This window comes from Coregonus lavaretus (genome assembly GCF_964263955.1).
Source record: "Coregonus lavaretus genome assembly, chromosome: 7".
Classification (NCBI taxonomy): Eukaryota; Metazoa; Chordata; class Actinopteri; order Salmoniformes; family Salmonidae; genus Coregonus; species Coregonus lavaretus.
In genome coordinates, this window is record NC_139994.1 from 49,106,557 (window position 1) to 49,129,547 (window position 22,991).

Here is a 22,991-nt window from a genome sequence, read left to right on the forward strand (position 1 = left end):
CCCCACAAGGTCAAATGCTATTTCTCGAGGGTTTAGGGTTAAGGTTAGAATTAGTGTTAGGGTTAGTATTAGTTTTAGGGTTAGAAGCTAGGGTTAGGTTTAGGGTTAAGGTTTTCGGGTTAAGGTAATGTTAGGGTAAGGGTACGGGTTAGGTTTAGGGGTTAGGGAAAATAGGATTTTGAATGGGACTGCATTGTGTGTCCCCACAAGGTTAGTTGTACAAGACTGTGTGTGTGTGTGTGTGTCTCTTGATGAGTGTGAGCCAACAGTGAGGGCTAGCAGCAGCAGAGTGTCTGACTCAGTCTCACACAAACAACAACACTCATATAACAAGCTGTTAATCAACTGGCTAGAAATACATACATCACAGGCAATGCAAATTGACCCAGATACAGAATAGTCTTACACACGCTCACACTTTCATGATACACATTCCCTCAATGTTAGAAACCATGGTCATGGGGCCAGTGTTTTTAAATGGTTTCCATTGGTTACAGCAGGGAAATGTGTTGTGTGTGCGAGTGAGTGAGTTTGAGTGAGTATTAAATGGGCCACAAATGAAGAAGGCATACTTAGGCCACATGGGCCCACTCTACATTCTTGCTCCCTCTCTCTCTCCCTCTCCCACTCTCTCTCTCTCTTCCTCTCTCTCTCTCTCTCTCTCTCTCTCTTCCTCTCCCACTCTCTCTCTCTCTCTCTCTCTTCCTCTCCCACTCTCTCTCTCTCTCCCTCTCTCTCTTCCTCTCCCACTCTCTCTCTCTCTCCCACTCTCTCTTCCTCTCTCTCTCTCTCCCTCTCCCACTCTCTCTCTCTCTCCCTCTCTCTCTTCCTCTCCCACTCTCTCTCTCTCTCTCTCCCTCTCTCTTCCTCTCCCTCTCTCTCTTCCTCTCCCACTCTCTCTCTCTCTTCCTCTCTCTCTCTCTCTCTCTCTTCCTCTCCCACTCTCTCTCTCTCCCTCTCTCTCTTCCTCTCCCACTCTCTCTCTCTCTCCCACTCTCTCTTCCTCTCCCACTCTCTCTCCCTCTCCCACTCTCTCTCTCTCTTCCTCTCTCTCTCTCTCTCTCTCTTCCTCTCCCACTCTCTCTCTCTCTCCCTCTCCCACTCTCTCTTCCTCTCTCTCTCTCTCTTCCTCTCCCACTCTCTCTCTCTCCCTCTCCCACTCTCTCTCCCTCTCCCACTCTCTCTCTCTCTTCCTCTCTCTCTCTCTCTCTCTCTCTCTCTCTCTTCCTCTCCCTCTCTCTCCCTCTCCCACTCTCTCTCCCTCTCCCACTCTCTCTCCCTCTCCCACTCTCTCTCTCTCTCCCTCTCCCACTCTCTCTCTCTCTCACTCTATCTACTAGCTCATATGGAGTATATAGGTTATGGACCCCTGGTTAAGGGCGACTGAAGTGATGTGGCTTACTAACTGAGTCATGTGGGTAGTTCTTCTCACCTGCTCCATACACCACAGAGTAGACGATATGCTTGGCATGCTCTCTATCCTCTGAACTCACTTCTCCCTCACTCACACCCTTCCTAGAGAGACAGAGAGAGAAGGAAGAGAGAGAGTAGGGGAAGAGAGAGGGGTGGGGAGAGAGATATATATTATGTAAGGAAGTCCTACTTGAGTGCACCTCGTCTGTCTGCAAAGTGACACCCCCAAAGGGCCTGACAAGGGACTGTAACATCACATCAGCGTTAAGCAGAGAACAGAACATACTCACATACTCACACACAGATGCACAGAGACCTGCAACACACATGGACACATACATACATACACACACACACACACACACACACACACTCACTCTGACGATATACTCTCTGATTATCAGCATGACAATCTTCAACACTCTCTCTATTTCTCTGGTTTATCTTTCTCTATACCTGTCCTCTCTCCCTCTTTGTTGTTTCTCTTTCTGTTCTCTTTCTAGATACACTACCAGTCAAAAGTTTGGACACACCTACTCATTCAAGGGTTTTTCTTTATTTTGAAAATGTTTTACATTGTAGAATAATAGTGAAGACATCAAAACTATGAAATAACACATATGGAATCATGTAGTAACCAAAAAAGTGTTAAACAAATCAAAATATATTTTATATTTGAGATTCTTCAAATAGCCACCCTTTGCCTTGACGACAGCTTTGCCCAATCTTGGCATTCTCTCAACCAGTCACCTGGAATGGTCTTCACTATTATTATACAATGTAAAAATTAGTAAAAATAAAGAAAAACCCTTGAATGAGTAGGTGTCCAAACCTTTGACTGGTACTGTATATGTTCTCTTTCTCTATCTGTTCTCTCCATCTCTACCTGTTCTCTCTCTATCCCAGTTTCATTGCCTGTAGCCCCAGGGCCAGACTTTCAAATAATTTTATCTGTAGTACCTCCAGCACTCTCACTCTCTTTCCAACACACACACACACACACACACACACACACACACACACACACACACACACACACACACACACACACACACACACACACACACACACTGAGCTGTCAAATGGTGGAGTCAGATGGTTGGGGCTAAAGACAAATTAAAAGTGCTCAGCACCACCTGGTGGACAGAGTATTTATCTATTCTAGACAGTGTTCTAACAGTGGGTTCTAACAGTGTTCTAACAGTTCTAACAGTGTTCTAACAGTTCTAACAGTGGGTTCTAACAGTGTTCTTACAGTTCTAACAGTGTTCTAACAGTTCTAACAGTGGGTTCTAACAGTTCTAACAGTGTTCAAAGAGTTCTAACAGCGTTCTAACAGCATTCTAACAGTTCTAACAGTGTTCTTACAGTTCTAACAGTGTTCTTACAGTTCTAACAGTGGGTTCTAACAGTGTTCTTACAGTTCTAATAGTGTTCTAACAGTTCTAACAGTGGGTTCTAACAGTGTTCTTACAGTTCTAACAGTGTTCTTACAGTTCTAACAGTGTTCTAACAGTTCTAACAGTGGGTTCTAACAGTGTTCTTACAGTTCTAATAGTGTTCTAACAGTTCTAACAGTGGGTTCTAACAGTGTTCTTACAGTTCTAACAGTGTTCTAACAGATCTAACAGTGGGTTCTAACAGTGTTCTTACAGTTCTAATAGTGTTCTAACAGTTCTAACAGTGTTCTAACAGTTCTAACAGTGGGTTCTACAGTGTTCTTACAGTTCTAATAGTGTTCTAACAGTTCTAACAGTATTCTAAAATTTCTAACAGTGTTCGTACAGTTCTAACAGTGTTCTAACAGTTCTAACAGTGTTCTAACAGTTCTAACAGTGTTCTAACAGTTCTAACATTGTTCTAACAGCGTTCTAACAGTGTTCTAACAGTGTTCTAACAGTTCTAACAGTATTCTAACATTTCTAACAGTGTTCTTACAGTTCTAACATTGTTCAAACAGTTCTAACAGTGTTCTAACAGTTCTAACAGTGTTCTAACAGTGTTCTAACAGTTCTAACAGTTCTAACAGTGTTCTAACAGTGTTCTAACAGTTCTAACAGTGTTCAAAGAGTTCTTACAGCGTTCTAATAGCATTCTAACAGTTCTAACAGCGTTCTAACGGTGTTCAAACAGTTCTAACAGCGTTCTAACAGTGTTCCAACAGTTCTATCAGTTGGTTAACAGTGTTCTGACAGTGGGTTCTAACAGTTCTAATGGTCTCCCTTGTTTTTCTCACCACAGGGTCCTTTTTTAACATGCACACACACATTTCAAAAAGCGTCCGTGTAATCACTGCGGCGACCGGCCTGGAGGTACCCTGACAGAGAGGAAGGAGCCTCATACGCCGGTTGCTGCTGTAGTCATGGCAACAAGGCTACGAGCATTTGAAGTGATGCTGCGGTTTGGGCTGACTGATGGGCTGTGTGTGTGTGAACGTGGGAATACGGTATGAGACTCTGTGGATGAGAATGTGTGTGTGTGTGTTTGTGTGTTTGTGGGTTGATAGGCTCATCCCAAACGGCTGGGTGGTTTGTGAACTGAGCATCCCCAAAGCAGTCCTGTTGAGTACAACGAAAAGACAGACAGAGAGAGGAGGAAACTAGCTACTGTAGCAGGGAGGAGAGGAAATCAGAGGTCATAGAATTGTGAAATGTGAGGCGAAACTGTGTGAGATGCGTGAATATCATATTAGTATGTATGTGTGTGTGTGTGATACTAAAAACTGTGAGACTGTGTGTGTGTGTGTGTGTGTCAATAGAGTTCGAGAGACTGTTTGTCTGTGATACCCCCCACTGCGAGACTGTTTGTGTGTGTGTGTGTGTGTGTGACCCACCACTGTGAGGCCAGCATGGTGAAGACGTCGGCCTGTGGGTTGTTAAAGATCCTCAGCAGCTCAGGGTCTGAGGAGAGGTGAGCCAGCAGACGCAGTTCCACCTGGCAGAAATCTGACACACACACCACCACCATCATCATCATCATCATCATCATCATCATTCTTATCCACAATATTGTTCATTTTCACTACCATCATCATTCATCATTTGTATCTTAACTGACATAACTTACAATGTAATCAGCTGATAATGAACCAGGTAGTCAGTGGTTACGTCATTAACAGAAAGACAAAGAGAGATACAGAATAGAGGGAGATGTTGTAAACAACACGTGTAGAGAGAGAGGGATGGGAGAGGTGGAGAGAGAGAGGGATGGGAGAGGTGGAGAGAGAGAGGGATGGGAGAGGTGGAGAGAGAGAGGGATGGGAGAGGTGTAGAGAGAGAGGGATGGGAGAGGTGGAGAGAGAGAGGGACGGGAGAGGTGGAGAGAGAGAGGGATGGGAGAGGTGGAGAGAGAGAGGGATGGGAGAGGTGGAGAGAGAGAGGGATGGGAGAGGTGGAGAGAGAGAGGGATGGGAGAGGTGGAGAGAGAGAGGGATGGGAGAGGTGGATAGAGAGAGGGATGGGAGAGGTGGAGAGAGAGAGGGATGGGAGAGGTGGAGAGAGAGAGGGATGGGAGAGGTGGAGAGAGAGAACATAATGGGGAGGAGGCAGATACAGAAAGAGAGGCAGAGCGAGAGAGAGAGGAAAAGAGAGCGAGAGGAGGGGAACAGATGAGTGTTCCCCCCTGCCTGGTCCTGTTGTCAGATGAGAGAGAATGGCTGATGAGGCAGGCAACCAGCCAGCCCCTCCTGTGAGACGCCTGGGGTCCTGAGTTACCTTACCCCCACACCCTGCTATCCCTTATCATACTGCTGTGAGGCTGGAATGTTCAGGAGAATTACCATTACTGATACACATCTACTGAAGAGAGATAGAGGGGGGGGAAGGCTGACAGACACACACCACACAATTCAGTGTAATTCAATTAGTGGATCGAACATTGATTTCAGTGCTGGGGCTTCAAACTGGGCTTGATGAGAATGTCGATGGCCGGCCCTGCATTCTCTCTCCACAGTAAAACAAACATGTACTCAGCTATTAGCTTCTAATTGTGTTTTTCCACTGCAGGGCCGTGAATATCACAGTTCCTATTTCATTTCCTGGAACCGAGCAGGATATCCAGCCTCGTTTGATATCTGATACTGACCTCGAACCAAGTAGGCTGGTGGGTGGGGTTACAAATGGCCGTACTCAATGATTGGTCTCATGCAACGATGTCACAGTGTCGCGGTACAGCTACAGTACACTAACGAATATCTCTAAAGCTAAAAACGCTGGATTCGACATCACCGACAGCAATATCTGAAGCCATGATAACGCTGAGCAGCGATGATCAGCACGTTAATACATTGTTTTTAGCCAAATTACTATCTAGCTAGCTACCAATGTCTTTAGACGAGCTTAATGACACAGGCACACAAACTCCCACACAAACACTGACCGAGTCACTCCCATCTTGCAAATGTAGACACACACATACCGACACATTGGCTTCTAGGACGCCAGATGTATGTCCTTGAACAGATTATGTTAAAATTGCACACAGAAGAAGTTATAAGGATAATTGAGTTGCTAATGGCAGCCTGCAGTACCCCGGTCGGCCTTCTACTTGAGATACTCAATGAGAAATGGCAGCACTGAGCTAGCCTGCAATGTCACTTCCTGGAGTAGCTCAAACTGCCATGCTGTCTCCATGAGACGCAATCTTAACCGACTTCCTTGGCTTCAAATGCACTACGGAGTCTTCACATAGGAATGAATAGTGTCACATGATCGATGGCTTTGTCCATTCATATACAGTTATTGGTCTATCTCAACACTGTCACTCTCGACAGCGGCAGAGACAATTTGCTCCGGCACATTCTTCCGCGGGAACCCTATCATCCCCTTTCCTCTATTCCTCCACTTGGCCGGCAGTGCTCTGAAATCAAATTAAAATCCAATAAAAGATGACAAAACAATCACAATCCCCTCCTGCAACCGAATGAAATTGGCTATAAAATGATAAAATGTGTCTCCCTGACTGTGTTAGATGAGCTGGGCCTGGCTGATTTAATATTGGTTGGCTGGTATAAAGATAGCTAGTTTAATGCAGTGTTCTTTGATGATAGGCTGATAAAGGGTGTGTGTGTGCATGCGTGAGTGAGTGTAAGTGTGTGTTTCTGATGATCATAGGCAGATAAAGGGGAGTTTCTAAAGATCTCTCCATCAATGTTTTATGCGTCAGATCAAATTTCCCTCTGGGACCATTTGTAGCCCAGAGAATACTGTGTGTGGGATGGGGGGTGTGTGTGTGTGTGTGTGTGTGTGTGGATGTGCTTGCCCATGTGTGTGTATAATAGAGTTGTTTCGGCAAGGTCTGCTCCAGCAAGATTTTTTCAGTCATACTACCAACTAGCATCCTCCTATTGATCCAAACAGGAATGCATTAAGATGGCTAAAGATAGTGCATCTACAGTCGATAACTCCTAAAGGTCATATCATCTTGGCCTAAACACACACACACAATCTAGGCCTACATCTCAGATGGCTCAGTCTACTCTACACAGAGAATGGACCATGAGGAAAAACTGTACTGGGGGGGGTAAAGAGCGACAGAGAGAGACCACCGCCTTCCATCCCACCCAGGCTAGTTACAAAATAATAGAAAGGGAAAACGATACAGTACATTCACCCCTGAAAGTGAAACCTTCACTCAATTGATATTTTCTTGTGTCTTGGTTCTAAAAGGGGGTTGAAATTAAAAACTAGAGAAGGTACATTTCCTAAAGAAAATGTGAGTGCTTGCTTCAGCAGTATAAAAAAGAGAATAATAACAATAAGCATGAGGAATAACTTGCTGACGCAAGCACACTAATAATGAATGATGTGGCCAGTGTGACCTTGACCTACCTGCAGCCAGGAAGGTGCAGCCGTCCTGGGGGATGAACATGGCCCGTGGGTGAACCGTCACCACCTCCGCCTCCTTTCCTGAGAGAACCAAACACACAGCCAGCCATGAGGAACACCATGAACCTAACTTACCATTTTACTGTACCAACCATGTTAATACAGTACAATCCTATTACCCAGGACTCCCTGGAAAACAGTGGCAAGTGTTACTGAATGGACTATCCTGGATAAACGAAATGAAATACCCAGCTATAAACACTAACTTCCACTTTTACACAGATATAACAGAGCTACCATCTTACAGTGAGCCTGAATAATGTATAATGTATCATGTTTAGGTTATAAATGTGTTATAACAGCCTTGTCACCTCTCCATTCTATAGTGAGTAGTGCTGGGGAGTTTCCCAGCCAGTCAGCCAGCCAGTCAGTCAGTCAGTCAGTGCTTTAATTAACTGGCAGCCTTATAAATACAACATGTGTGAGAAGTTAACTAGAGGACATCTCCTGACTTCAATTACACGAGGAAAAAATTATTACGTGTTTTTTTCTATATGGAAATATGAGAAGGAAATATAGCGAGAAATAGTGAGGTAGGGAAAATATATAGGAGCGATGGAGAAAAGAGAGAGAGAGAGAGAGAGAGAGAGAGAGAGAGAGAAAGAAGAGAGAGAGAAATAGATAAATAAGAGAAAGAGAGAGAGAGAGAAAGAAGAGAGAGAGAGAGAGAGAGAGAGAGAGAGAGCGAGAGAGAGAAAGAAGAGAGAGAGAGAGAGAAAGAAGAGAGAGAGAGAGAGAGAGAGAGAGAGAGAGAGAGAGAGAGAGAGAAAGAAGAGAGAGAGAGAGAGAGAGAAAGAAGAGAGAGAGAGAGAAAGAAGAGAGAGAGAGAAGGAAGAGAGAGAGAGAGAGAAAGAGAGAGAGAGAGAAAGAAAGAAATAAGAGAGAGAGAGAGAGAGAAAGAAAGAAGAGAGAGAGAGAGAGAGAGAGAGAAGGAAGAGAGAGAGAGAGTTAAATGCCTACTCTTCGCAGATGACCTATGCCTGCTGTCACCCACAGCACCTGGCCTACAGCAGAGCCTGGACCTGCTAGAGCAGTACTGCCAGACCTGGGCCCTGGCAGTAAACCCCAAAAAGACTAAAATAATGATTTTCCAGAGAAGATCCAGATCTCAGGGAATTAGACCAAAGTTCTCAATTGGTACAAAATATATAGAGTACTGTACACACTACAATTACTTAGGTTTAAAAATAAGCTCAACTGGACACCTTAATGAGGCAGTGAATGAACTGAGAGAGAAAGCACGCAGGGCATTCTACGCCATTAAAAAGCAAATTCAAATTGAAATACCTATTAAAATTTGGCTAAAACTAATTGAATATGTCATTGAACCAATTGCACTTTATGGCAGCGAGGTGTGGGGTCCACTTGCAAAACAAGATTTCATCAAATGGGACAAACACCCCATTGAAACCCTACATGCAGAGTTCTGTAAGATTCTCCTACGTGTCCAGAGGAAAACTACAAACAATGCATGCAGGGCAGAATTAGGCCAATATCCACTAATAATAAAAACTCAAAAAAGAGCAATTAAGTTTTGGAAACACCTAAAATACAGTGACCCCCTCTCATATCATTACCAAGCCCTGCAATGCCAAGAGCTGAGCAAAGAAAAGAGTCCCCTCATCCAGCTGGTCCTGGGGCTGAGTTCACAAACCTGTTCTACTAACACACTGAAGCCTCAGGACCAGAACATCCAATCAATCAGAATAAACCAAATTACAACACAGTCAAAACAAAACTACATTGCTTATTGGGAGGAAACACAAGCACAAACACAAAGCAAAATGCAGTGCTATCTGGCCCTAAATCGACAGTACACTATGGCTAAATATTTGACCATGGTTACTGATCAAAACCTTAGAAAAACCTTGACAAAGTACAGGCTCAGTGAGCACAGCCTTGCCATTGAGAAGGGTAGACACAGGAAAACCTGGCTCCCTGTAGAGGAAAGGCTGTGCAACCACTGCACAACAGCAGAACCCGAGACGGAGCTGCATTTCCTGACAAAATGTCAAAAATATAAAACAATTAGAGAGTGTCATTTCCCCAAATTTGAAATCCTTATTCAAGGTTTTAAAGACCTCTCTGATGAGGATAGGCTACCCATCCTGTTGGGGGAGGACGCAGAGAGCTGTGGGTTGGCAGCGCACTACATTGCTGCCTGCCATAAGTTGAGGGACAGTGTCTGACAGACCAATAAACCTGCACATGTCCTCAACTGTATGATTATTGTTATTGTTGAATGTATGGTTATATTGACCGTTGGTTATTGTTGTTACTGTTGTCCCGTTGACAATTTTTGATTCTCATTTTTATTTATTTTTTATATTGTAAATATCCAAAGTAAGCTTTGGCAATATGTACATTGTTACGTCATGCCAATAAAGCGAATTGAATTGAATTGAATTGAATTGAGAGAGAGAGAGAGAGAGAGAGAGAGAGAGAGAGAGAGAGAGAAAGTAGAGAGAGAGAGAGAGAGAGAGAGAGAGAGAGAGAGAGAGAGAGAGAGATGTAGTAGACAGGTGAGAGAAAAAAAGATGAATAGCTAGTCCACCATCCACTATGTGGTTAGCAGTAAACTAGCTAGGTAAGAAACTGGGTCGTTGGTTGAGGTAATCAGAATCCCATCAGGATGAATCTAACAGCACGTCATTATCCTGGGCAGGGAAGTGCTGACCCCGACCTAGTAAAAGAGAAAAACGTCCTACTGTTCACCATCACGATTACCATCAACGTCACACACACAGGCACGCACACACGCCGGACGCATGCACACACACACACACACACACACACACGCATGCACGCACACACACAGGGCAACAAAACACAGTGTAACACCTCTAATAAGGACTGATTGGCGCTTCAATCACCTTCAAAGAGGGGCTAGGTGACTGATGGAGGGAGAAAGAGAGGGAAAGAAAAGAGAGAGAGAGAGAGAGAGAGAGAGAGAGAGAGAGAGAGAGAGAGAGAGAGAGAGAGAGAGAGAGAGAGAGAGAGAGAGAGAGAGAGAGAGAGAGAGAGAGTTGATGAATAGGTGCTCTGGGGATATGATGAGTGAGGAGCAGCGCATGGGGTGCTGATGCTAGCATCTATGAATCACTGAAGGCAGGGAGAGAGGGGGAGAGAGAGAGAGAACCATAGAACTAGTGATGACCAGGGTGAATAAAAGGAGAGAGAATGTGTACATGTCTGCAAGACTAGTGTGACGAATGCAACTGTCTGTATGCAACTGTCTCTATGGATAGATTGACAGCAAAGTGGAAGTTGCCAGGTCACGTAAATACCCGTTTTAGTAGACTGGCCAGGGAAGGGCTTTGGGCTCAGTGTGTGTACAAGCCAGTCCTTCAGTGTCATATAACTACTGTCATCCAGTTTATTACCTTCATAAACGATCTTTATTTACCACAATGCTCATCAAGTCTCTCTCTGTGTGTGTGTGTGTGTGTGTGTGTGTGTGTGTGCCTGGGAGGGTTTCTGCAAAGCTTCCTTCCTCTATCATCCATCACTTTCTCTGGGGTTTGAGAGTGTGTGTGTCAAATAACATTTTATTTGTCACATGCTTTGTAAACAATAGGTGTAGACTAAGAGTGAAATGCTTACGGGCCCTTCCCAACAAAGCAGAGAGAACAATAGATAACACAAGGAATAAATACATAATGAGTAACGATACCTTGGCTACAGTGTCTACAGAAAGTATTCACATTACTTTTCCACATTTTGTTGTGTTACAGCCTGAATTTGAAATGGATTAAATTGAGATTTTGTGACACTGGCCCACACACAATACCGCATAATGTCAAAGTGGAATGTTTAGGATTTTTTTTTACAAATGAAAAGCTGAAATGTCTTGAAACAATAAGTATTCAACCCCTTTGTTACAGCAAGCCAAAATAAGTTCAGGAATCAACATTTGCTTAACAGGCCACATGATAAGCTGAATGGACTCATAGTGTTTAACATGATTTTTGAATGACTACCTCCTCTCTGTACCCCACACATACAATTATCTGTAAAGTCTCTCAGTTGAGCAGCGCATTTTACAGATTCAAGCACAAAGACCAAGGAGATTTTCTAATGCCTCACAAAGGAGGGCACCTATTGGTAGAAGGGTAAAAAAAAAAAAAAAAAAAACATTGAATATTCCTTTGACCATGGTAAAGTTATTAATTACACTTTGGATGGTGTATCAATACACATAGTCACTAACGCAGTTGCCGGAGAGGAAGGAAACTGCTCAGGGATTGAGGCCAATGGTGACTTTAAAATATTTACAGAGTTTAATGGCTGTGATAGGAGAAAACTGAGAATGGATCAACAACATTGTAGTTAGTCCACAATACTAACCTAAATGACAAGAGTGAAAAGTAGGAAGCCTGTACAAAAAAACTTAAGATCAGCGTGTGTGTGTGTTTGTGTGCGTGCGTGTGTGTGGGAGGGGTGATTTGTTTTACCTTGAATGTATAGAGAGGCTGTGCATAATGCATTATGAGGCTGGATTTGACTTTGTATGTGTGTGTTGTGTGATTAACTGTACCTTGAACATACTGCTTCTTAGTGATCTGCACTGGCTGCCTTGGGAGGGCCTGGAAGTTCTAAAATCAGAAAACATGTATAGTCAAGCAAAGTGCTACAGAACACAACACACCTAGAGAAATATATCAATATGGATGGTAATTAGAGAAAGAGAGAGAAAAAAGAGAGCAAGAGACATTTTCTGAGGCCTTTTAAAATGTACAAAATGGCATTGCCAAGGTAATAAATCCCAACCTCCATTCAGTGAGTGTTAAAAGGCACAGGAGGGGGTGATATTTAACACTGACTGGCTCTACTACTAGAACATCATTAGATCTGAACAGCTACTATTGTTAACATGAGAGACTGGAGAAAGGGAGGGAGGGAGGTAGAGGGTTGGAGGGAGAGGGGGGGAAAGATAGATAGAGAGAGAGAGAGAGAGAGAGAGAGAGAGGGAGAGAGAGATGGAGAGAGAGGGGGAGAGAGTGAGAGAGATGGGAGGGTTGGCGAAAGAGATGGGGAGGAAGGAAGGAGAGAGATAGAGAGGGAGAGAGAGAGAAAGAGAGAGATGGAGAGAGAGATGGAGAGAGGGAGGGTTGGAGACTTGGCTGGCACACAGACAAAGCTGGCATGCAGTGCCCCATGCCAAACACAGGTGTTACTAATGGAGACACAAGTTCTAGTTAGAAAAATTTATTTAAGTGTCACTCCACAATATACAGCGCATTCAGAAAGTATTCAGACCACTTTACTTTTTCCACATTTTGTTACGTTACAGCTTTATTCTAAAATTGATTAAATATTTTTTCCCCCTCATCAATCTACACACAATACCCCATAATGCGAAAACAGGTTTTTAGAAATGTTTGCTAATTAACTAAAAAATTATAAACATAAATACGTTTTTTACATAAGTATTCAGACCCTTTGCTATGAGACTCGAAATTGAGCTCAAGTGCATCCTGTTTCCATTGATCATCCTTGAGATGTTTCTACAACTTGATTGAAGTCCACCTGTGGTAAATTCAAATGATTGGACATGATTTGGAAAGGCACACACATGTCTATATAAGGTCCCAGAGTTGACAGTGCATGTCAGAGCAAAAACCAAGCCATGAGGTCGAAGGAATTGTCCGTAGAGCTCCGAGACAGGATTGTGTCGAGGCACAGATCTGGGGAAGGGTACCAAAAAATGTCTGCAGCATTGAAGGTCCCCAAGAACACAGTGGCCACCATCATTCTTAAATGGAAGAGATTTGGAGTCACCAAGACTCTTCCTAGAGCTGGCTGCCCGGCCAAACTGAGCAATCGGGGGAGAAGGAGGTGACCAAGAACCCGATGGTCACTCTGACAGACCTCCAGAGTTCCTCTGTGGAGATGGGAGATCCTTCCAGAAGGACAACCATCTCTGCAGCACTCCACCAATCAGGCCTTTATGGTAGAGTGGCCAGACGGAAGTCACTCCTCAGTAAAAGGGACATGACAGCCCGCTTGGAGTTTGCCAAAAGGCACCTAAAGGACACTCAGACCATGAGAAACAAGCTTCTCTGGTCTGATGAAACCAAGATTGAACTCTTTGGCCTGAATGCCAAGCCTCACGTCTGGAGGAAACCTGGAATTGTCCCTATGGTGAAGCATGGTGGTGACAGCATCATGCTGTGGGGATGTTATTCAGCGGCAGGGACTGGAACATTTATCAGGATCGAGGGAAAGATGAACGGAGCAAAGTACAGTGAGATCCTTGATGAAAACCGTCTCCAGAGCGCTCAGGACCTCAGACTGGGGCGAAGGTTCACCTTCCAACAGGACAACGACCCTAAGCACACAGCCAAGACAACGCAGGAGTGGCTTCGGGACAAGTCTCTGAATGTCCTTGAGTGGCCCAGCCAGAGCCCGGACTTGAACCCGATCGAACATCTCTGGAGAAACCTGAAAATAGCTGTGCAGCGACGCTCCCATCCAACCTGACAGAGCTTGAGAGGATCTACATAGACGAATGGGAGAAACTCCCCAAATACAGGTGCGCCAAGCTTGTAGCGCCATATACAGGTGCGCCAAGCTTGCAGCGCCATACCCTAGAAGACTTGAGGCTGTAATCGCTGCCAAAGGTGCTTCAACAAAGTACTGAGTATTATTATTTATTTTACATACATTTGCAAAAATGTCTAAAAACCTGTTTTTGCTCTGTCATTATGCGGAATTGTGTGTAGATTGATGAGGGAAAAAACTATTTAATCCATTCAAGGGGTCTGAATACTTTCTATATGCACTGTATATAGAAACTCCCTCTAGCCCATTGGTCATTCCATATGATTTCAATCACTTTCTGACTGCACCCCTTTTGATTTCAACGAAACCTTCCATTCATGAATGCCAAAAAATTCAGGAGATAGAGGTGCTCAAAGTTGACCCATTTTGCATGCCCCACCCCCATTATGTGTGGACCTCCCACCATCTTTGTGGTACCATTTGAAAGTTTAAACTTCAATTTTATTCACATTTTAAGACATTTATTAACCAAAACGTGACACCTACCCTTTATTCTAGAGTACGCTGTGTCTCAACTGATGGTAGGCACAACTCAAACACATCAGATTATGTAAAATAGGGTATACGACGCTACAACATATATGAAAATGAAAAAAATCGGAGTTGACGCTTTTTTAGATAATTTACTGTAAATGACTTTTTTTATTTATTAAAAAAACATTTTTTTCAATAAATCATCAAATTGTTTGACAATCCTGTTTGTAAGCTTTCAAATGATATAAAACTCAACCGTTTATATTTTTCAGTGATGAAGACATGGGTGTCTCATGGAGGGTTGGGTAAGCAAAATGGGTTAACTTTGAGCACCTGAATGTTTTGGCATTTAGGTCCAAAAAGTCCCTTTCTGACCACTTCTACCATGGGCAAACATGTATGGAAGGTTTCATTCCAATCAAAAGGGGTGCAATCAGAAAGTGAAATCATATGGAACGACCCCCATGCCAACACCAATTCAATGCTTTTGAATCTGCTTTTAAAGTTGTGAACGGGAGCACACTTCAGGAGGAAGGAGAAATTATTGTCCATATAGTCTCAAAAACCTAATCTTCAATGTTTTCTAATACAACCTATTCATTGAGTATTGTCTATGTCAGAATCTAAGCACAACTCACACATGAATACATAAAACAAATAGAAAACACAGCAAGAAACAAACAACGGTCAGACTGGGATACAAATTCATCTTTCAGCAGGGCAATAACCTAAAACACAAGGCCAAATATACACTGGAGCTGCTTACCAAGACGACATTGAATGTTCCTGAGTGGCCTAGTTACAGTTTTGACTTAAATTGATTTTCAAGAAGATTTAAGTCATAACTGTAACTCAGCCACTCAGGAACATTCATTCAATTAATATTTTAAAATCCCACAAATACTTTGAGCGTTTGCTCTAGCCTGCCTGGAGTGCCAGTTGGGTGAGGTTTTCAGCTTTGGGACTATTCTATTGTTTCCATTTCACCAGGCAGGCTCAATCAAGCCCAGATAAAGTATTTGAAATTATTTTGAATAGTATTTAAACCAAAGTGTGATGTCAGATGAGGTTGGGTAGCTAAAATGTCTTCAGGTCTATTGAGTTCTCTGAGCCAAGGCAGAACTTTAAATAGCCTCAGATCAACACTCCTTCAATCCTTCATCCCAGCCTGCATCGATCTACGAAGGAATTTGAGCCTTTGCACACACTCGCACGCACACACACATAGGATTGATGGAGCGCAGGGAGAGATTGGGCCGGGCTCAACGGTTTCCCTGTAATCCCTGTTTATCCAGACCAGTCCACACTGCTCCCACTACATTCACACACACACACACACACACACACACACACCACAGGATCTATAACACTGGCACTGACACTGCTGCAGAGGTGTGTGTGTGTGTGTGTGTGTGTGTGTGTGTGTGTGTGAGTGAGTGAGTGAGTGAGTGAGTGAGTGAGTGAGTGAGTGAGTGAGTGAGTGAGTGAGTGAGTGAGTGAGTGAGTGATGGTGAAATAGGGGAGAACCAGGAAGGAAGATCTGCAGTATTAAAATGTAATGTAGACATACACTTGCAGTAGAAACACACATCAACTCAGTAAAAACACACTTGCAGTAGAAACACATAATCTCAGTAGATACACATACTTGCAGTAGAAACAGACATTAACACAGAGCCTCCTCCTCCCAGTCATCTCCTGACAGAGAAAGCAGCACTCTGTACCTACAGCACATCATATATTATTCACTAGACAGAGAGAGAGAGGGGGACAGAGAGAGAGAGAGACATATAGAGAGAGAGGACAGAGAGACAGAGGGGACAGAGAGAGAGAGGGGGACAGAGAGAGAGGACAGAGAAAGAGAGGGGTACAGAGAGAGGACAGAGAGAGAGAGAGAGAGAGGACAGAAAGAGAGAGAGGACAGAGAGAGGACAGAGAGAGAGAGAGGACAGAGAGAGAGGGGGTGATATGGGGAGGGAGAGATGAAGGTAGAGGAAGGGAGAAGGGGGGGGGGAGCGAGAGAGAGGAAGAGAGAGATGGGGGAGAGATAGAGGGAGAGGGGATCATGGGAGGAAAGAGTGTGAGAGAGAGAGAGGCCAGGGGAGGGAAAGAGAGAGATACTGCAGCAATAGGGTGGGGACAGAGCTGAAGCACATTCCCACAGTGGAAATAGAGAACAGTAAATGGCAGCAAAATAATGCTGAGTGTGTGTCGTTGAATGTGTGTAATGACACGTTTGCTAGGTTTAACCATGTTGTGTCAAGTGTGTGTGTGTGAAACAGAGAGGTTTCTCCCCGTGGCATGGCAGGTGATTAGATATGTCTGCTCAGCTTTCCCATCATGCACTGTGTTCCTTTGAGGGCAGCAGATATCAGGATCAGGCTAAAACCTCCCCTCACACACACACACACAGAGCGAGAGCTGAGGGAGAGTTGCCAGGTTGACAGAAGGCCCCGCCCCTGCAGGTCTCGCTCCTGGCCCCTGCTCCTACACAGCATATGTTGAAGCAAAGCACTGTGACCACACACAGACACAGACACAGTCACACACACACACACAGAGACAAAACGACAGACAGACACACACACACAAAGAAAATGACAGACACAGACGACGGCAGACAGATGAGAGTCAGAGAGCGACAGTGAGAGCGAGCGAGAGACAGACAGACAAACAGCGAGAGTTACAGACAGACAAACTGTGAGAGAGGGAGGAATCAGAGGAGACAAAACAAGGAAGAAAAGAGAGGTGAAGAGAGAGAAGGTAGCCTAAATAAGGGAAAGAAGGAGGAGAGGAGCGAATAAAAGGAGAGGGAAGAGGAGTGTGTCTGTCAGTCCCAGCAAGTCTCAGTCTCTCATTAACCCGTTACACTCCAGCCCGTATAGGGGTTGAGAACAAGGCCCCAGTGTTCCGGTCTGGAAGCACGCTTTCACTGCACCTACAGGCCCGCTCCGGTATTGCAGTTTAGCTGAAGTCAAGCGCAAAAATACAATTTTCATAGACAGCCCCAAAGAGAAGTCAAATAAAAAAAGAAGCAAATAAGACACTTTAGTCATCGCCTTTGTACACAAAACATCCATAAAATTCTTCAAGTAATTGTCTTAGAGGCAGATTTTCTTTTAGTTACCTTCGGCCGAACATTTTATATTCATCCAAATCAAATCAAATTTGTCACATAAGCAGAATACAACAGGTGTAGACCTTACCGTGAAATGCTTACTTACAAGCCCTTAACCAACAATTCAGTTCAAGAAATAGAGTTAAGAAAATATTTACTAAATAAACTATAATAAAGAATTGGAAAAAAAGTAACACAATAAAATTACATAACCATTTTATTTCACCTTTATTTAACCAGGTAAGCCAGTTGAGAACAAGTTCTCATTTACAACTGCAACCTGGCCAAGATAAAGCAAAGCAGTGCGATAAAAACAACAACACAGAGTTACATATGGGGTAAAAAAAAACATAAGGTCATAAAATACAACAGAAAATATATATACAGTGTGTGCAAATGTAGCAAGTTATGGAGGTAAGGCAATAAATAGGCTATAGTGCAAATAATTACAATTAGTATTAACACTGGAATGCTAGATGTGCAAGAGATTATGTGCAAATAGAGATACTGGGGTGCAAAAGAGCAAAATAAATAACAATATAGGGATGAGGTAGTTGGGTGGGCTAATTTCAGATGGGCTGTGTACAGGTACAGTGATCGGTAAGCTGCTCTGACAACTGATGCTTAAAGTTAGTGAGGGAGATAAGAGTCTCCAGCTTCAGAGATTTTTGCAATTCGTTCCAGTCATTGGCAGCAGAGAACTGGAAGGAATGGCGGCCAAAGGAGGTGTTGGCTTTGGGAATGACCAGTGAGATATACCTGCTGGAGCACAGACTACGGGTGGGTGCTGCTATGGTGACCAATGAGCTAAGATAAGGCGGGGATTTGCCTAGCAGTGATTTATAGATGGCCTGGAGCCAGTGGGTTTGACGACGAACATGTAGTGAGGACCAGCCAACAAGAGCGTACAGGTCACAGTGGTGGGTAGTGTATGGGGCTTTGGAGACAAAACGGATGGCACTGTGATAGACTACATCCAATTTGCTGAGTAGAGTGTTGGAGGCTATTTTGTAAATGACATCGCCGAAGTCAAGGATCGGTAGGATAGTCAGTTTTACGAGGGCATGTTTGGCAGCATGAGTGAAGGAGGCTTTGTTGCGAAATAGGAAGCCGATTCTAGATTTAACTTTGGATTGGAGATTCTTAATGTGAGTCTGGAAGGAGAGTTTACAGTCTAACCAGACACCTAGGTATTTGTAGTTGTCCACATACTCTAGGTCAGACCTGTCGAGAGTGGTGATTCTAGTCGGGTGGGCGGGTGCCAGCAGCGTTCGATTGAAGAGCATGCATTTAGTTTTACTAGTGTTTAAGAGCAGTTGGAGGCTACTGAAGGAGTGTTGTATGGCATTGAAGCTCGTTTGGAGGTTTGTTAACACAGTGTCCAATGAAGGGCCAGATGTATACAAAATGGTGTCGTCTGCGTAGAGGTGGATCTGAGAGTCACCAGCAGCAAGAGCGACATCATTGATATACACGGAGAAAAGAGTCGGCCCAAGAATTGAACCCTGTGGCACCCCCATAGAGACTGCCATAGGTCCAGACAACAGGCCCTCCGATTTCACACATTGAACTCTATCTGAGAAGTAGTTGGTGAACCAGGCGAGGCAGTCATTTGAGAAACCAAGGCTATTTAGTCTGCCAGGTCGATGAAGACGGCTGCACAGTACTGTCTATTATCGATCGCGGTTATAATATCGTTTAGGACCTTGAGCGTGGCTGAAGTGCACCCATGACCAGCTCGGAAACCGGATTGCATAGCGGAGAAGGTACGGTGGGATTCGAAATGGTTGGTGATCTGTTTGTTAACTTGGCTTTCAAATACTTTCGAAAGGCAGGGCAGGATGGATATAGGTCTGTAACAGTTTGGATCTAGAGTGTCACCCCCTTTGAAGAGGGGGATGACCGCGGCAGCTTTCCAATCTCTGGGGATCTCAGACGTTACGAAAGAGAGGTTGAACAGGCTAGTAATAGGGGTTGCGACAATTTAGGCGGCTAGTTTTAGAAAGAAAGGGTCCAGATTGTCTAGCCCAGCTGATTTGTAGGGGTCCAGATTTTGCAGCTCTTTCAGAACATCAGCTGTCTGAATTTGTGTGAAGGAGAAGCGGGGGGGGCATGGGCAAGTTGCAGCGGAGGGTGCAGAGTTGGTGGCCGGGGTAGTGGTAGCCAGGTGGAAAGCATGGCCAGCCGTAGCAAAATGCTTGTTGAAATTCTCGATTATTGTAGATTTATCGGTGGTAATAGTGTTTCCTAGCCTCAGTGCAGAGCCTATATACAGGGGGGTTCCGGTACCGAGTCAATGTGCGGGGTACAGGTTAGTCAAAGTAATTTGTACATGTAGGTAGGGGTAAAGTGACTGCAAACAGCGAGATAGTAAACAGCGAGTAGCAGCAGAGTAAAAACAAGGGGGGGGGGGGGGGGGGGTCAATGTAAATAGTACAGGTGGCCATTTGATTAATTGTTCAGCAGTCTTATAGCTTGGTGGTAGAAGCTGTTAAGGAGCCTTTTGGACCTAGACTTGGCGCTCCGGTACCGTTTGCCGTGCGATAGCAGAGAGAACAGTCTATGAGTAGGGTGACTGGAATCTTTGACCATTTTTTGGGCCTTCCTCTGACACGCCTAGTATATAGGTCCTGGATGGCAGGAAGCTTGGCCCCAGTGATGTACTGGTCCGTACGCACTACCCTCTGTAGCGCTTTACGGTCAGATGCCGAGCAGTTGCCATACCAGGCGGACATACCAGCTGTAGAACTTTTTGAGGATCTGGGGACCCATGCCAAATCATTTCAGTCTCCTGAGGGGGAAAAGGTGTTGTCGTGCCCTATTCACGACTGTCTTGGTGTGTTTGGACCATGATAGTTTGTTGGTGATGTGGACACCAAGGAACTTGAAACTCTCGACACGCTCCACTACAGCCTCGTCGATGTTAATGGGGGCCTGTTCGGGCCCTCCTTTTCCTGTAGTCCACGATCATCTCCTTTGTAGTTGAGGTAATACAGTATGAACATGTGGGTAGGGGTAAAAGTGACTAGGCAATCAGGAAATAGTAACACAGAAAATAGTAACACAATAAAAACAATAATGAGGCTATATACAGGGAGTACCAGTACAGAGTCAATGTGCAGGGGTACGAGCTTAGGAGATCTTATATGTTTTGTTCTATGAGATCATCTTCATCAGCTAATGTCACTTGTTGTGAATTTTGAAGCATTTATGTAATCAAAATAAGCACATAAAGCCTTAATAACTCATAAAGGTCATGTTAACCGCCTGATATTATCTCATAGAACAAAATGTATAAGGTTTTTAGGACTACAAACTGGAGAGCTCTATTGTGAAGAAAATTAGTCGTGAAACATGCACCTGAATGACTCCATTCTGGACTCCAATGGAGGATTCTTTGACGAAAGCAAAGTTTGAAGGACACAATTATTATTTCAATTAAAAACCATTATTTCTAACCTTGTCAATGACTACATTTCATATTCATTTTGCTATATTTTCTATTCAAACTCATTTCATGTATGTTTTCATGGAAAACAAGGACATTTCTAAGTGACCCCAAACGTTTGACCGGTAGTGTACATTCAGTCTGAAACTGCCATCCTAGAAGTCGTTTGTGTGACTTCAAAATGAGGGACGTTGTACAAAACAAATGAATCAGCGATTGGATCGTGTCTAACAAATCTAATCAATCAGAGTAGCAAAGTTGATAACATCATCTTGTAGGCCGGCTCTGGTCAAACCCATCAGTTTCTGGAACCAATCAGAACGGTCAGAATCTGTTCACATTCTAGAAATCGTTGGGGAGGCAGGCAAATCCAGACTCATGGTGGAGAAGAAACATCAGTTGGCTGGAGCGATGTGGATGGGTAACCAGACAAGAAAGCTCTTTCCTTGAGTCATTAAAGTGCATTGAAATTATTTAGGAACTGTGCACACTTTGGAGAGGTGTGTGGCCACTTGGAGACACCAGTTAGACCTCTCACTCAAACCCTTATCATTGTTTTGTCTTATGTTGCACCTACCCCAAATTTTCCAGGAACATTCATATTATGTTACTGAATGTATCCAGAGTATTCTCAGTTATCAACAAATGCTGCGAAAAGTACAGTAAATGTAAAAAGCATATAAAATCAACAGTGTAATGTTTGGATTCAGGCTTGTGTCCGGTGAACTGTTGTGTCCTCACCTTTGGTCTGAAAATGTCCTCATAATCTCCAAAGAGATTTAATTGCTACCATATTTTTTAATTGCAACCATGCTTATCATATTTATTCTGTAAGAAACATTTCAATTTAGCCCTATCCATATAGGACAATTCCCACAAGTGTAAAGGGTTAAGGGTGAAGGATGGCGTGTGTGCGTGTGGTGTGTGAGTGTGTGTGTATGTTTGTGAGATTCAGCCTCCGTGTCAACTACGTCGCGGCGAATACTGGAGATGGATGAATGAGGGAAGGCTAAAATAAAGAAGCTTGGATCAGCAACCTCTGCTACTGCTGACAGTACGAGACACACACACACGGCTGATCAATACCGCTCTGTCAAACACACAGCCCTACACTGTCACTGCTGAACCTGCATTCTGCTCAGTGCTCTCAGAAAAACAGACCCTAAATCAGTTACACAGAACACAGAGAGGTCTTAACACAGGTCCTTATCTTATCTACACCACTCTCTTAGTTATTCTGGTGTAGGATGAAGTTGCCCCTAGATGCTGATCTCAGGTCAGTTTTGCATTTTTCCCACTAATGGTTTAGGTTAGGATTGTGTGCGTGTGAGCGTGTGGAGTCAATCATGGTAAACTCTCCCGAGTGGCGCAGTGGTCTAAGGCACTGCATCGCAGTGCTAGCTGTGCCACTAGAGATCCTGGTTCAATCCAGGCTCTGTCGTAGCCGGCCGCGACTGGGAGACCCATGGGGCGGCGCACAATTGGTCCAGGGTAGGGGAGGGAATGGCTGGCTGGCAGGGAGGTAGCTCAGTTGGTAGAGCATGGCGTTTGCAACGCCAGGGTTGTGGGTTTGATTCCCACGGGGGCCAGTATAACATTAAAAAAATAAAATAATGTATGCACTCACTAACTGTAAGTTGCTCTGGATAAGAGTGTCTGCTAAATGACTAAAATGTAATGTAAATGTAAACAAACAGACAAAACCACCATAGCGTCTGGCTGCCCAGGCCCCCAGGACTTGACCCTCACTTTATTTTCATCGCTGTATTTGTCAGTCCTGTTCCAGGTTTGAGCTGTAGAAATCGTGTGTGTGTTTGAAGAACTAACACTGACTCTGCCAGGATGCCATATATACTTTTATTCAACACCAGTCAGCCTTGTGATCCAAGCTTTACTCCCATAAGCCTTTAAATCCTCTTCAGATGGGTCGTTCCACTAATTCGGTGCCTTTTAAGAAGTGCAACTTTTTAAATACCGGTACATGTACAGTAAAAAATTACTATAAAATTAACCCCTTACACTCGTGGAAATTGGCCTATATGGATAGGGACAAATTGAAATGTTTCTAACAGAAAAACTATAAAAAGCA

General features: G+C 44.0%; 1 protein-coding gene across 2 annotated transcripts in view; it reads right to left on the reverse strand.

Moving 5' to 3' along the window:
* Window positions 1–22,991, reverse strand: part of poln (polymerase (DNA directed) nu) — an 82,079-nt gene that overhangs the window by 23,688 nt on the left and 35,400 nt on the right. For both annotated transcript variants that reach the window (XM_084166022.1, XM_084166023.1), the window contains 4 exons: window positions 11,836–11,893; window positions 7,242–7,319; window positions 4,247–4,358; window positions 1,433–1,515 (listed from right to left, as the gene is read on the reverse strand). In XM_084166022.1, coding sequence (XP_084022148.1) covers window positions 1,433–1,515; window positions 4,247–4,358; window positions 7,242–7,319; window positions 11,836–11,893 — 331 coding nt within the window. The remainder of the gene's footprint in view (window positions 1–1,432; window positions 1,516–4,246; window positions 4,359–7,241; window positions 7,320–11,835; window positions 11,894–22,991) is intronic.